This window comes from Typopeltis vanoorti, chromosome 1 (assembly GCF_054136105.1).
Source record: "Typopeltis vanoorti isolate ZY-2024b chromosome 1, IOZ_Tvanoo_1.0, whole genome shotgun sequence".
In the NCBI taxonomy this organism is placed as follows: domain Eukaryota; kingdom Metazoa; phylum Arthropoda; class Arachnida; order Uropygi; family Thelyphonidae; genus Typopeltis; species Typopeltis vanoorti.
This window is the reverse complement of record NC_143549.1, coordinates 84,908,311-84,924,721: the sequence shown is the minus strand read 5'-3', so window position 1 is coordinate 84,924,721 and position 16,411 is coordinate 84,908,311. Positions and strand designations below refer to the sequence as shown.

Genomic DNA, 16,411 nt, shown 5'->3' with positions numbered 1-16,411 from the left:
GTCCATTCGGGACACATACCGAGATATGTGTCCTACCAAGCACCAACTTGTGGTAAAAGCGAGGTAGAAGATAGTGGGAAAAGAGAAACAGTCTTTACTGGGGCTTGAGAGAAGCGATCTCAGCTTCTAGGATAGAAAGGACAGAAGGTCTTCCCTTTTGGGTGAACATGATACCGAGGTATCTCCACTCTTCCAGGATGGTCAAAGCATGCAACAGCCTTCCGTTCAGGGAAACTCTATAGTCTCAACCTTAAGCTTCTTGTCACGACCAGAGGGGACAAGAGCTAAAGAGCAGAACTTCTCTACATTAATAGAAAGGCCTCGAATAGAGAAAAAGTGAACTGCCCGGTTAAGGAGTTCCTGCAAGCGTACCTTAGTAGAGGCTACGAAAATAAGATCGTTTGCAAAAGCCATAGCATTAAAGGAAGAAGCACTCAGTGAGTAGCCTATATGGCTAGGAAGAGAGTGAAGAAACTCATCTATGATGCAGTTAAAGAAAAGGGGTAGATAGAGAATCACCCTGGAAAACAGCCCGCCCTGTAGGAATAGAAGCCACACGGGAACCTGTAGTGATAGTGATGGAGCTACCCAAGTATAGCTCCATGACATAGGAAAAAAAGGGTTCTGGACATCCAGCAATAGACACCGTCGAAGGAGAGCAGAAAGGAGACGCTATCAAAGGCCTTTTGGAGGTCCAGCAACTCCATATATAGAGGCTTAAGGCGGCATCAGGAATCAGAGAGAAGAGAAGAAAGAAGATATATATATTCTCGGCATAGCCGTCTGAAGGAACAAAAGGCTCTCTGTCTATAATCATGCTGTATATGTTGCTGAAGTCGTTTAACTAAGATTTTATGATAGAGTCTAAGTATGACAGGGGAGATGGTAATAGGTCTAAAGTCTGATGCACTGCTTGAAGTTTCTTTCTTCAGAATGAAGGTAGTTCTTGAAGCACATAGGTATGGTGGTATTGCTTTACTGGAAAGGAGAATGTCCAATAAGTCTTGAAGAATCTTCAACGGCACCTTCTAAAGCCTCGCTGCAGGAAAGCTATCAGATCCAGAGGCAGAGAAATTGGATGGAAGAGCTGCTTTGATCACCTGGATGGAGATCAAAGCAACCCTTCCTTCTGGTATATTTTCCCTTCAAATATACCAGATTAGGCTAGTATATTTGAAGGGCTGGAATGGACCTCAAGGTTGGTCATCATCAGGGAAGTGTGGAGGTGGAGAGCAGAAAAGACTGTGCTCCAGAATTTAACAAAATCATCATGTAAGTCTGCTAGAGGTGGAGGGGAAGCACCTCAAGGATGGTCTTGGCACATTGCCCTCTTTTCTTTTTATAGAGGGCCTGCATAGCTGCATAGGCCCTCTTCCTCTGCTTCCTATTTGACAAAGTCATTGTAGAATGAGACGTAGGCTGATGTTGACGAGGCATCAAGTGTTCGGAGAATTCAGCATGGAGGTAGTCATTTAGCTGATCTGTGATATCTATTCCCAGAAGGTGAGTCTTAATGAGAGATTTAAGAATTTGATATTATATTCTGGAAGAGGATGATCATCTAGAGATGATGTCAGTCTGAGAATCAAAGCCTCCTCTTCAACAGCAGGATGGCTGGAAGATGAGAGGCAGGGACAGGAGATCCGGAGATATTACTTGTCCCTACCTATGGCAGATGAGCTGTCAATTCTTGAACTAAGGCTTTGTAACTGGCTTTCCATCTATGACACTTGATGGCATTCAAAGATCTGAATGGAAACACTCTAAATAAAGCCTCATTGATGTTCTTTATCCCTCGAGCCATCAACTCGATATCATGAGCAGCGAGGATCTTTTCTTCTTCGGCAGTCTTAAAATCTTGCAGACTCACATCTCCTGTATACCACTTTTTGATATCTGTCAGTCAGCATTCCTCTTATCCATGCTAATATTCTATAACCCAAACCCATTTTCTCCAATTTATGCAGCAGTCTGCCATGCTGTATTCTGTCAAAAGCCTTAGCAAAATCCAAACATGTCATGGTGTATCCATTTCCCTTGTCTAGTTCAGTGGTAACATTATTATAGAATGTGAGCAAGTTGCTAAAACATGACATTCCCTTAGTAAACCTATGTTGTTCATTGCAAAATAGAGATTCACTGTCAACCCATTTCTGAATGCGAGCCCTAACTAATTTTTCCAAAATCTTCGCCACCGCTCCTGAGATACTAATTGGTTGATAGTCGGATACATCAGTCTTTGCATCACCCTTGTGCAATGGAATTAAAATGCATTCCTTCCTTCCTGCAGAATCTTCCCTGTTCTGAGACTCATATTAAACAGCCTGGTCAAAGGAATGGCCAGTTCAGAATAAGGACTGCACACAGCAATAAGGACTTCACGGCAGTCCTTATTGCTGAATTCCTATTCAATTTGTGCAGCAGCTCTAATACCTCATCCTCATACACCTGCATTTCTTCATCTAGTGAAAAGGTAACAGTGAGCCCAATGTTGCGTACACCAAGTTGATAACTTTTAACAAAATGGGCACTCATTAGCTGAACAACCTCTTCTGCATCTGTAACCCTCACACTATCTGGATTTAGAAGAGTTATTCTTTCATCTTCATTCTTTCTTTTACTTTCAGCATATTGATAGAATTCTTGTGGGTTGTCTTCAGCACACAGAGCCAGTTTCTTTTCATACTCAGACTTTGCTTTCTGTACAACAGTTGTGACTATTCTAGCCTGCTGCTTATAACATTCATAACAAACATCATTCTTATATACACGGCATACCTTCCACATCATCCTTTTCTTACAAATCTCTTGCTTAATAAGATTACACATCCATTTGACTCCTACTCTATTTATTCTTCGAACTCTCAGAACACATTCTGATATCGTATTATTCAAGTATTGTTTAAATGCTTCCCATGCACTGTCGATATTCTTTCCATCCAGCAACCAATCCCATTCCACTGAGCTCAGTATACTCATCAGTTGGTCATAATTTCCTGCTTTGTAGTTCAGCACATAACCTTTTCTGAATGGAACATTTCTAAAGTTAGTCACTTCCCAAGTGAGTGCTGCATGATCACTGTCACTAACCAGAGGCAGAATAGTTACATCTTTAACTGAAACACCCGCTGACACTATAATCAAATCTAACACCCTTTGCCCTTGAGTTCCTTCTGTCACATGCTGCTTGAGAAAGTTGTCCCACAACAGCTCAATAAATACATTTTCATTCTTCTCATGATATTCTACTGCTACCCAATCAATATTTGGATAATTAAAGTCTCCCATTATGATTACTCTCTTCTGATTTGTTTGAAATTATGATTATTATGTTCTCCTAATTGCATTTATCTTGAATATTTTCTACCACTGTTTTGTCAATTTTTGTTTCCTTTACAATCTTGTAATTACTTCCACATCTTGGATATCTTTATTTTCAGTTTTCATTTTCCTTTGTCATCTCTGATTCCTTTTACAGTACTGTTTCCTTCATTTGTAAGTGTTTTCAATAGCTTCCCAAGTATTTTGCCCCTTCCTGATATTTATTTTCTATATTCCTTACTGTCATCTTCCAATGAACTGTTTTTCTATTTTTACATTTTTTTTCCTTTTTTTGCTTTTTTATATATTTCTTTTCTCTGTATTGTTTCAGAGCACATGCTAATGTGCTAAGAAGATTTGATATAATTTCTTCTTCTTTTCCAGAACTTCCCTTTTTAACCTCCTGAGTCTGCCATGGAGTTTTGAATGTTTTCAAACAAATCAGAAACCTTGTAGACATCTTCATTGCATCCAAGCCTGGTCAGGTCTCCATATTCCTTGAAAGACTATGTGGAGTTCTCCTCAGTTTTTCAGCTGTGATCCTTAAGTGGCACCCCAATATTTCTAGATAAATATAAAAACTCTGGAACCTTGTGTAGTTGATATGAGGTGTCTGAGTATTTGTCTATATATATAAAAAAAGTTTTGTTTGAGATAGTTAAATATTGGACTTCCATCATGTCTCATTCAGTTTAGGTGTTGCCTAGATTATTGATTTGAGCAAATAGAATACTACTTTCAACATTTGCTAAAACAGCTAAATAAGCAATGAACAGTGTGTTTATTTTTTTCCCTTACAAAATTTCAGTTCTCCATACTTTTTATATAAATAACTGTGTATCAATAATAGCATCTATTTATGGACATTAGCACCTTGTTCACAGTTAATAGATGTTTTTAAATATTTATTTTTATCTTCATGTTTGGTTTATGCTTTTTTTTTTTTAACACTATATTCCAAACTAATCTCTTGGTTCATTTTCAAGCAGTGTTTATTTACTTATAAAGTAAATAAAATAATAGTAAAGAAAAGTAAACACAATAAGTAAATAAAAACAAATAAATAAATAAAATAAGTAGAATCTCATTATTTTGTTGCTTCAAATGGTGATGACTATATCCTCCCATTAAAGTCTTTATAAAGTGGTCTTTAAAATAAAAAATTGTTAATTTTAAGCTATTTAGATTAAAAAGATTTTAATTTAATATTATTAGCACCTTCACTATCAAAACTAGACACCAGATTATAAAAACAAACAAAAAATCGAAATAATTTTTTAAATCTCACTTTGGATTTTCAGATAAATAAGAGATTTACTGGTAAATTATACTTTACAAGAAATGATATTATTGTTTTAATCCTTTATCCTTGTGTGAGCAAAGGGAGTTTCCATGTGAAGTATCTTTGCAACTAGACTTTTTCAATATAGAGGCTGTTCATTTCACATCAAATCCCATAATACATCCCCCCCCCCCACCTTTCTGGATGTGTATATATTGCAATGCATTATGGGAAGGGTCACTACCCAGACCAGTTTTGACCTTTATTAAGGTCTCATCACTGGGAACTAGACTCATGGAAATATTCATAGTTAAATCAGTGTAGAGTCATATTTTCCTTATACAAGTAGCAAAATGGTGCATCTAGATAATATCCCTTCCCATAATGCATGGCAGTATATACCTCTGAACAGGTTGAGACCATGCATTAAGAAATATTTCCTCTTCTTGTATTATTATATAATTGTGTTTCAATATGGGCTGTAGTCTTATTTTTTCAACCTTATTTTTTAAGGAAGGTGTTGATTATGTTATTGCTTTAACTCATATGAGGATGCCTAATGATCGCCGATTAGCAGCAATGGCGAATGAAATAGATCTTGTATTAGGTGGACATGATCATGTGTTTGAAATTATTGAGGTAACATTAATTTTTCTAAACTTAAATTTAAAATAATTTTTATATATTATTACTCCAAAAATACTAAACATGCTTGAATTTATAATGCCACTGTAAAAGAATTTTTTAATATGTATTGTTGCATGTGTGCACACATTCACATGTATATCATTAATTTATAGTGCATGTAGTTACTTATCCAAAAAAAGTTAAATTATAATATATGATTGCATCTACCATATTATAATATTAATGTGATCTGAATGATGAATCTTAAAATAATTATAACTGTAATTGTGATGATAGATATTATTATTATTTGACACCTCCAGGGAGTCCAAAGACTCATCGAGAGAGACTGTGCCAACAGCATCGAACGATTGGTACCCTTCCAACTACTAACTGTGCTCAAACTTATTTAACTGAGCCATTAGTAGCAGAGGCTCTACCAATCGACCAACCTTTGCCACTAGAATATTTCCTTTTATCAACACTCCTTAGAATGTCAGAGATTTTAAATCATCAACATCTAGATAATCTTCACTGTTCTTCATAGATATGTTGTTTTGTTGCCTCTCTTTCACTTGGAAAATGAATATCATAAATTTGTTATTTTATTTTTCTCAAGTTTATGAATCCATGTGTTGTGAAAGTTTAAGCAATAGTGAAAGCAATTTATAATAATGTGGTGCATCTGAGGAGTATACATATGAGACCTGACACAGAAAAACGAGACTGTGCCTGTATCTCTTTTTATTTAACAAATTGAGAAAATCAACTACGATCTCCTTCGAAATAATTCCCTTCTGAGTTGACATGCAGCTGCATATAATGCTGCCAACGTTCAAAGCAATTCTGCAGATCATTTTCTGAAAGGCTGTTGAGGATCTCTATCATTTTTGCTTTCACATCTTCTACTGACAAAAAATTGATTCCTTAGAGCACCGACTCGATCTTTGGGGAGAGGTAGAAGTCGCAGGGAACCAGGTTTGGTGAATAGGGTGGGTGCTCAAGCACAGTGATGTGATTAGCTAAAAACGTTTCACAGACAAAGCATTGTGGACTGGCACGTTGTCTTGGTGCAAAATCCAACCATTTCTCCACAATTCTAGTCATTTCCTTCTTGCATGTTAGTGCAGTTTTGTCAAGGTAATACTTCTGATTTACAGTCTGGCCACTGGGAACCCATTCTGCCATTACAATACCCTGGATATCAAAGAAAACAATTGACATGGCCTTGAACTTCGAACGACTTGTGCAACTTTTTTTGGTCTTGGAGATGTTGCTGACTTCCACTACAGTTATTGTCGCTTGGTTTCCAGATCGTATGTAAATATCCAAGTTTCATCACAAGTAATTACTGAATTCAACAAATCTGGTTTATCCTTAATGCTTTGCAAAAGGTCCAAACACGGTTCCTTGCGATGTTCTTTTTTGTTCATCTGACAACATTTTTGGAACCATTTTTGCACAAACCTTTTTTCATGTCCAATTCTTTCATTAAAATGCATCAGACACTTTCCCTGTCTAAATGAACTGTTTCAGCTACAGCTCGACCCAACACCCAACCTTCTGTCCAGATGGATCAATGGCAATGTCATATTAAAAATGAGGATATTAGGATCAGCATCCAAGAATACATTAGCAGGACTAATCTCAGGCGGTATGGTCACTTAAACAGAATGTGCGAGGAAAGATTAGCAAAACAATTGTTCTCTGCCAGGTTGGCAGGAAAACGACCCAGAGGAAGACCAAGATATAGGTGGATTGATACGGTACAAAGTGCCTTAGATGATAGAAATGTAAGATCTGATAATGTTGGAGTCTTGACAAGTAACAGACTGATTTGGAGGAAAATTGTAGATAGGAAGTTAGTAATGATATAATTTTTTCATGTAGTACTATCATAACCTGTACACCCCTTGTGGGTACATGGCAGGAATTTAATGATGATGATGATGATAAAAATATCGGCGAATACTAGTGTAAGCCAAAGCACATAGTCCAACACTAGGGAAACTCATTGCAAAGGTGGGGAAAGTTCTGATTGCTATTCTTAGTATTTCCCATAATGTAAAACCCATCTCCTAGGAGTACCCAGACTGGTTTTGACCTTTGACCTTTATTGAGTTCTCATCAGTGAGTAGGTAGACCAAATTAATACTAAGGGTATAGCGAAAATAACTTATATACTCTGCTATACGAGTTGTCAAAAATGCGTATGCATTAAATTACTTAAATATAAAGAGCCAAAAGACTTCATTTCATATTATCATTCTCTTTCTAGGTTTTTTATGTCTCTTTTTCCTTTTGGTTTATACTTTGTTACTTCTTTTGGTAGCCTTCCCTCCTCCATTCTTTGTATATGTTATCTCCAATTTGTTCGATGTTCTTTTATTTATCAGTTATTGCTTGTATCTGTAATTCCTTCCTGATTTCATATTCTATCCATTATTTTACATCCTTTAACTGCTCTAAGAAATTTCATTTCATCTGCTGGTATTCCACTTTCATCTTTTTCTTTCTCTATCCAGATTTCTAGCCCCATATAGTATTGCTAGCACTGCCATGACTTCATAAAATTTCAATTATGTTTCCTTCCTTGTTTTGCCTTTTATTGTTCATCTTATAGTACCAGAGATTGCTTGAAAATGGTGTAACATTGTCTACATCATTATCTATGTCAAATGTTATGTCACATCCTAAATATTGACAATGTGTTACTTGTTCTGGACTTTGAGAAAGTGTGAGAAAGCTTTTGATAAAATACATGGAAAAAATTATAGAGTATGAATAATAATAGAAACAAGAATATTCATTACATTTATTACAAGCTATACAATGTTTTATATAATGACACAAAACATAAATCAAGTTACAATTAGATAATAAATTAACAGAAGAGATTCAAATTTGTAGTTTGTCTTTAGCTGTATGCAATTATTTTCATCACATTATAAAAATGTGGAAAACAACAATAAAACAATAGCTATTCAGTTAATCAGAAGAACTGTTATTAATATAATGGTGTATAACCTTCAAAAATCAGTTCATCAATTAAATAAAATAAGCCAGCATTTAACAAGGGTAGATCAAAATTAGTCATACAAGATGAACAGACACTGTTTAATTATTTAGTTGCATAATAATCTATCTAAAAGACAAAGAAATGAAATAATAAATCAGTCTGTGGAACAATTAAAAAGACACTAAAAATGGACTGTTCAAAAAGAAAAATCAATAATATTTTTAAGAACATTTGAAGAATGCACAAAATTAGACCATATAAACCATATAAAGACATTAGAAGAGAGTTGGGTATGTACAGTTTAAATGAAAAGATCAAGAAATATAGAGAGAAGTGGAAAGAGCATTTTCCACTTCTGGAAAATATCGGCTACCAAAAGAAGTGGATAAATATAAACCAAACGCAAAGTGAGAGAGAGAATGAGAGAGAGATTGCAACTAGTTTTAAATTAGCAGATCAGTGAAGTCAGAATAGGCCAATGCCTAATCCATGATGTGAAGAAGTTATCGAACAGCAACCATTATCTCCCACGATGAGTTTTGTGACTCCATGGAGATCAAGAAAATAATAATAATATTAGAAAGATTTGAGATAATGACTATTGTGAAAGAGGATTGCATAATGTTTGGACGACTTTTTAACATAGTCATTGATTGGATAATGACAAACATTGCCAAGTATAAGGAGAAAAATAAAATGTGATCTCATATTATAGCTGAATGATCTGAATTATGGAGATGATATACTTAAGTTGGACTTAAATATGAATAAAACAAAAAGCTCTTGAATTGAACGACAATTGCCAGAAAGAAATTATCATAGCCAACATACATAGAAATTAAGAATTTTGCATACTTGAGAGAGAGAGAGCTATTGATGATACTGAATGTGAAACTGACAAGAATATGACACAAAGATTGATGGTAACAAGTACTGCTCTCAGAAGATTGAATAATGTATGGAAATCATTTGGATATCATAATAAAACCAAATTAAAGATTTTCAAAATAATATTGTGAAGGCCATATTATTATATGGATGAGAGACATTGAAATTGGCAGAGAAACAGGAAGTTTTCAAAGTGCTTCTTCTACAGTGTAAATATTTTTGGTCATAATATAACAGATCATAAAAAATTGTTACCAGTGAAAGAAAAAGATGCAGAGCAAGATGGAGTAGACATGTATAGAGAATTGACAGAGGAGAAATTCCAAGGGTAGCTTTGATATGGATTGCTGAAAAAAAAAGGGGGGGGGGGAGGTCGAAATGAAATAACTTGGCAAAGAGTGACAGAAAAAGAAAGAAAGGTGGCTGGTTGAGAGCAAGAGCTAGAGAGAAGTAGAATTAGTTGTAGAAGACTGGTCTGATTGGAGAAGAGAGGTACAGAGAGGATGTGGTGGATAGGTAGGTATTTTATAAATAATAATCTTTTGTGGGCATAAAAGAATATCACAGATTGGTAAAATAAAGATTTGTGTATAAAAAAAAATTATTTATGCATCTGTTCTTATGGAAATTAACACTGATCATAATGGCAATTATTAATAATAGAAAATTTTTCTATGCAAGTTACTAATGTTAAATGAGATGATTCATCTGAGAGTTCGTCAACTCTCAGATGAATCATCTCATTCTACATTAGTTTGATGAATATTATTATGATTATTATTATGAAGAGAGATCCCCAGGGAGTTAGGAACTCATCGAGGGGAGGCCATACTATTTGCACCAGCTGTTATTGAATTCATTCATGCTACTTGCACACACAAATCCAACAGCAATTCATTCCAATCACACACTACTCTATAAGAGAAATTCTAGCCTTCTTGACAGCATTCATTCTCAACTTCTGTGGATGCCCTCGTGTCCTTTCCTCACCCTCCATAAAATGAAAATTTCTATCTACTGAAATTCTGTATAACCCTTTCAGAAGTTTGTAAGTCTCAATTATATCAATCCTCTTTCTCATGTTTGCTGGTCTTCATCCCACAAATTCTTAATCCGTTTTCATAATCTGTATTCCACCGCCCTGATATCATTTTTGACACTCTCCTTTTCACTCTCTCCACTGTATCAGAATCACTACAGAGACCAGGCCTGTGCACAATAGTCCAAGTGAGATCTTATCAACACTTTGTAAAGAGGCAAAATGATTCCCTGTCTTTACATGTCAAGGTTCATTTTACCATTTCCATTATTCTCTGAGTTGTATTTATAATTTTTGCTATATATGATCCCTGTATATTAAAACTTCATAATCCCTAACCTCATCAGTTTCTTCAAGCATAATCCCACCAATATAATATGACACTGGATATCTAATCACAACAAAGTGCATGACTTTACATTTATTAACATTGAAGAAATGACAGCCATTTTGACATGCATACAATTTCAGCTTATTCAAATCATTCTGCAGGTACTGCATATCAACAGCATTTTTGATTACCGTACCTATTATTGCATCATCACCAGCAGATAGATGTATGTCACATGTCAAATCCTTCAGGCCAGAAGAGTCACAAGTGTTGTATAGAAAGTTAAGTTCGATTAGGTAAAGAAACTGACTCTTCAAGTTAAAGACAACCCAAAAGAATTTTATCGTTATGCTTCTGCAGATAAAAGAAACAATGAATTTGAAAGAATAATTCTATTGAATGAAGATGGTATGTGGGTTGGTGACTGCAGAAGTGATTGTTCAACTAATGCGCAGCCATTTTGCTTAAAGCTATCAACCTGGTATATGCAACATTCAACTCACTGCTACCGCTTCAGTGTATGAGGAAACTCATGTGGATGAGGAGGAAGTACTAGAGCTGTTGCACAAACTAAATAAGAATTCTGCAATAGGAACTGATGGGGTGTTCAGATAAATTGGCTGTTCCCTTGACCAGAATGTCCTGAGCAGAAATCCAACAGATATTTGCCATTATTATTAGCTTTGCTATTATTATTATAATTATAATTAGACACCTCCAGGGAGGCCAAAGACTCATCGAGGGAGGGCACCTGCTGCACGACTCTGCCTCTGCCGCTTAATCCACCAACTGACCACAACTACACCAACGCCATCTACCATCGACCACCACTAGTATTTCCAAAGACAATTACAAACATCTATTCCCACGATGGGATTTGAACCTGCAGCCTTAATGGCTAGAGAGCAGATACACCAGCAGGCTGGGCCAATCATATCCATATCCAGCCTTCTTATATCTTATTCTTACCAGATATCCTTGCATATCTGATAAGAATAAGTATTATTTAATTAGTATTTAATACATAAGTATTAAATTGTACGTATGGTATTTTTGTGAGTTGCAAATTAACTTGATTGTTTCCATTGGTATTTATATGTCCATTTTTTTTCTCTGCACATCTAACATGCTTTTTTAGATGGATTTCTCCAGAAAATATTTTTTGTCAGTATTAATTTAAAAATATGGATACTACAAGCCATGCTATATAAACTTCATAATATGTACTCATGGTGAGTCTGTTTTCAGTAAGTTCTCCAAATTTAAAAAGATGCTTATGAAACAAAACAGAAAAAAAAGATTTCTCAACAGACAGTAAATGTTCTTCATTGCTTGGTGAAATACCATTGCTCAGCTTATTGAAGGTCTGAAGTGGCCATCTTTGGTTTCCAGAGAAGGGATTTTCTGTTCCTCCTCCCTCCCTCTTCTCCATGCAGTGTAAGTGATACCCTTCAAGGCTATGACAAACATACTTAGAGACCCATAACCTCCTCCCTTCCTAGGGTACATCAGTTAAAACAGTGATGCCACAGACCAGCCACCAGTTAGTGCACAGGCTCAAACCTGTCAGTAAAAAGTCAGGAGGCTTTCCAGTCAATTGGTGCATAAGCTTGCTGCCACATAATCTTGTCATACCTGGAGAGAGAGTCTGAGTAGTGGTATGTGGGGGTCACTGTTGAAGCCACATCATTGTATGGAGACTGGTATCTCTCTGTATGGAAATTATGTCTCTTAGACATAATTTCCATACAGAGAGATACCAGTAACAGTAACAATGACAGTAACACTGCAACAAAAATGAATCTCCTTCATAAATCAGTCCATCAAAAAAAAAAAAAAAAAGTCACATCACAAACAGATAAAATGTAAACCAAGCCAGAATCTCTTCACTAAAAACTCCCTTTCACATTCACTGTACTAACATTTGTAGCATTAACACAAACAAAAATGACATTCACCACTACTTGCAGTCTTCCAGACCGGATATCCTATTCCTGACAGAAACCCAGATTGCAGCCCTATCCATCCAGTGCCCAAACTACATGAGTCACGATTCTTTTCGGCACAACAGCAGCACCTGTGCCTTTGTGAAATCTGACATAGTCTGCCAGAGAATGGCTAATTTAGAATGTCCTGCTTTTGACATTCTCTGGCTCAAGACATTCATGTTGCATATACTGGTTTCCAAACACTGATAACCATTCTGACCTCTTCACATTCCTTTCCACAAAACTCTGCTATCTACAATCCAACTATCCAAATAGTGAAGTCATCTTCCTGGTGACCTCAATGTCCACAATTCCAACTGGCTTCCCCTATTCCAACACCACTGACCAAGAAACAGAAGTCTTTGCCATAAGTAAACTACCTATCACAAATCATACACATCTACCTACTTGAATTCCTGATAACCTGCTTCACTCTCCAAAACTCTGACTCTCTTTTAGACCAGTTCTCCTTCCAGATACACTGTAGAGATCACCTCTCCTCTTGCAGCTCTGACCATAATCTTGTGCAAGTCTCTTCCTCTCATAAAATACCTCCTCCTCAAGCACTCCCAATCTCGCATCCTCTGGCACTACAAAGGAGCCGACTGGGATGACCTCCAGAATTTCTACTCCACCTTTCCTTGGTATGACTATTGTTTCCCCTCATCTGATCATAACACAAAAACATGTGAACAAGTTAACGAAATATTTTCACTGTCACGAAGACCTTCATCTCCAATTCAAGGCATATTTCTCATCTACTTTCCAAACCCTGATTCAACCGAAAGTGTGCCAAAGAAAAAAATTTAGCTTCCTGCAAATGGCTCACTTCAAGAACTCCAGCTTCATACTCTGCCTACACTTCATACACTAAAGCACACGACATATGCAAATCAGTCATTAGCAGATCCAAATCTGATTTTAAAAAAAAAAAAAAAAAAAAAAGGCCAATAGCAAAATACTTGCCTTCTGGTCATTTGCTAAGGCCATTGGATGCAACATTTGCTCTCCTGCACTTTCACCTCTTTCTGTCATCCTGCTGGCACCACTGTTACTTCCCAAAGATAAAGCTGACCTCCTGTCATCACTTTTCCTCAAACTCCTGCATTGATGACCAAGGGAAATTACCTCCTACTATACTGGAATCTAAGCTCCATGTGCCTCATTTAGTTTTTCGACAAAAAGAAATCAGGAAACTACTAAAAAACTGGGATACTAAAAAGTCTTCTGGTCCTGATGGCATCTCTCCAATTGTTCTCATACATTGTGCTCCAGAATTAACACCCTTCTTGCATCATCTTTACAATCTATTATTGCATATCTGGTACTTATCCCACTGCATAGAAGCATTCTCATATCTATCCTATCCTAAAAAGGGTGATAGAAGTCAACCATTAAACCACCAACCAATTGCTATCACCTCAGCCTTCTCCAAACTAATGGAGAAAGTCATCAATAGCAATTCTTCCACTACTTAAAGGCCACCAATTAATCACAACCCAGTATTCTACCATTCAAGATCTACAGCTGACTTCATAGCTTACATCACCCACCACTAGACATGTGCCGTGGAAAGGTTCAAAGAAACTTTTGCTTTTGCCTTTGAATTTCCAAAGCTTTCGACTGTGTGTGTGTGTGTGTGTGTGTGTGGCATCATGGCCTGCTTAACAAATTGACATCCATTGATCTTCCTGATATCCTCTGTAATTAGGCAGCCAGCTTTCTCTTTGGGACTTCTCTTCAAGTCTTGATTGGATGACTCCTTCTCTTTGAGCTTCATCATTGTGCTGGAGTGTCTCAAGGCTCTGTCCTATCACCTACTCTTTTTATTTTTTCATAAATGACCTTCTCACAATCACCACTAATCCTATCTACATCTTTGCTGTGATAGTATTCTCCACTCATCTTTAAAACCATGTAATACTCTGACATCCCAGGCCACAAGATCATATACAGTGACTTAAGCATTAATCATACTATCCATCAATTGGTTGAGGACAACCTTGTCATGTTCAGTGCCACCAAAACACAGTCTTGCTTTTCTCTCGCAAAAAAGATCTCAGCTCACATACCTTACAGTAACACACACACAAATCACTACAAGATCAAATCTCTCTGTTTGGACTAACATTTACCTCCGAGTCTCTCTTGGCATAAACACATCACATCAGAGCCTCCTCAGCATCCAAGAAATTTGGCATTCTCTTTTGTTCAAAAGGTTATTTTATCCCAACCAACTCCTAACTATATACAAATCCCAAATCTATCCATGCTTAGAATACTATTCAGAGGGCCTAAGATATTAAGTGGGACCTCTGACAATTTGGGAAACAATAATTGTCAGAGATTCCACTTTACATCATAGGCCACCCATAACACCCATAGAGGGCACACCATCAAGATAGGACTTTTTGAGTCACCCACGTGTTTCATTTAATATTGTGTTTTCTTTGTGTGTGTGTTACAAGAGTTACTTGTAATCCCTGAAGATATCTCAGTGACTGAGATGAAATATTGGAAGCATTAAAATTAGTTTCTAATCCTTTCCTAGTGCTGAAAATATTCCATTAAACCTCTATCATGACATCTAAACCATCTCTCTCTCTCTCTCTCTCTCCAGTTGGTGGCATGGTGATGACATCTTCTGTTATCAGTGTAAGAGATGCTATTATTAAATCTAGCACTTCAATATCACATGTTGCTTCAACTATATGGTGTATACAATAATTGCCCATAAGTAACCGAAGGAATTTTATCTCCTTACTTACGATATAACCTGCTTCCAGTCAATGCTAACATAGCTAATCACTCATTGTTACCACCCTCTTATTGCTCTCTAGTTTCATCTCTCTGAACATTTCAGAATCATCTATATTCCCCTGCTTCTAGCAACATCACACTAAATATTTAAACTTTGTGCTAACCTCACATCAGATGCCCTCAAAGCCATTATCATTATTGCATCATTATATCATCAGGTGCAAACTTTGTTTGTGCCTGAAGTAATTTCAGGACTGGGCAACTCATATAAAGAAGCTAACTTAGAAGATAGAATAATGAAGTTAGCTTGTATATACAAGTTGCCCACTCCTGAAATTGCTTCAGACACGAACTTTGTTTGCTTATATTTGGATAAAGGATTAAATCAAGAATATAATTTCTTGGCATCTTTAATTTATAGTATAACCAAGTGGAAAAACTTCCAATATCACTATTGCTGTCATCAAGTTCCACACCGAGAGGACACAACTGTTCTGAAATCATCAGTAATACCCCACCTCCTCTTTTATTTTTTCTGTCTTTTTGAAAATGCTATAACCATCGCATTTTATTCCTTGTGACAGCAATGATTTGTGAGCTGACTAAATGTATCATGGCCACAAGCTCTGTACCCTTATTCCTAATACTCCTTGCATTGATGTATAAGCACAGTAGCTTTCCCCTTTTTCCTCTTTCCTTCCCACAATTCCTTACCCCATCATTCAGATAATTTGACTTGGTCCCATTGAGGCCATCTCTGCATCTCTGTCTTGTCTTCCTTTGTCTCTTATCTCACCAATTCTGATATCTTACACTTACAGTCCCACTGTTTATTTTATTTCATTTCCCTGACTGGCTACACACTCTCCTCCTCTCATCAACAATAACCAATCACAGCCTAGAGCTGTGATTGGTTATTGTTGATGAGATTGCATGCATGTTTGCATGCATGAAGTGTGAACTGATGTGGTAGGCAAGTTTTTATATATATAATATAGACAAGTTTTTAATATGTAATTTTCAATAAATTTATAACTTTTTTGACCATATTTACAATGGGAAACAGCATTGTAGTTGAAGGAAGGAAGTCTCGTTGTCCTCTTCCAAATTTTACACCTTTGAGTATCAAATATAACATTCTCCTTCATTATTGTTT

At 36.4% G+C, this 16,411-nt stretch overlaps 1 protein-coding gene across 1 annotated transcript in view; it reads left to right on the top strand.

Moving 5' to 3' along the window:
- LOC150110169 (uncharacterized) overlaps positions 1 to 16,411 on the top strand; it is a 321,469-nt gene that overhangs the window by 161,176 nt on the left and 143,882 nt on the right. The window contains exon 6 of the mRNA XM_090391567.1: positions 5,117 to 5,242. Within this exon, the coding sequence (XP_090247693.1) occupies positions 5,117 to 5,242 (126 nt within the window). The remainder of the gene's footprint in view (positions 1 to 5,116; positions 5,243 to 16,411) is intronic.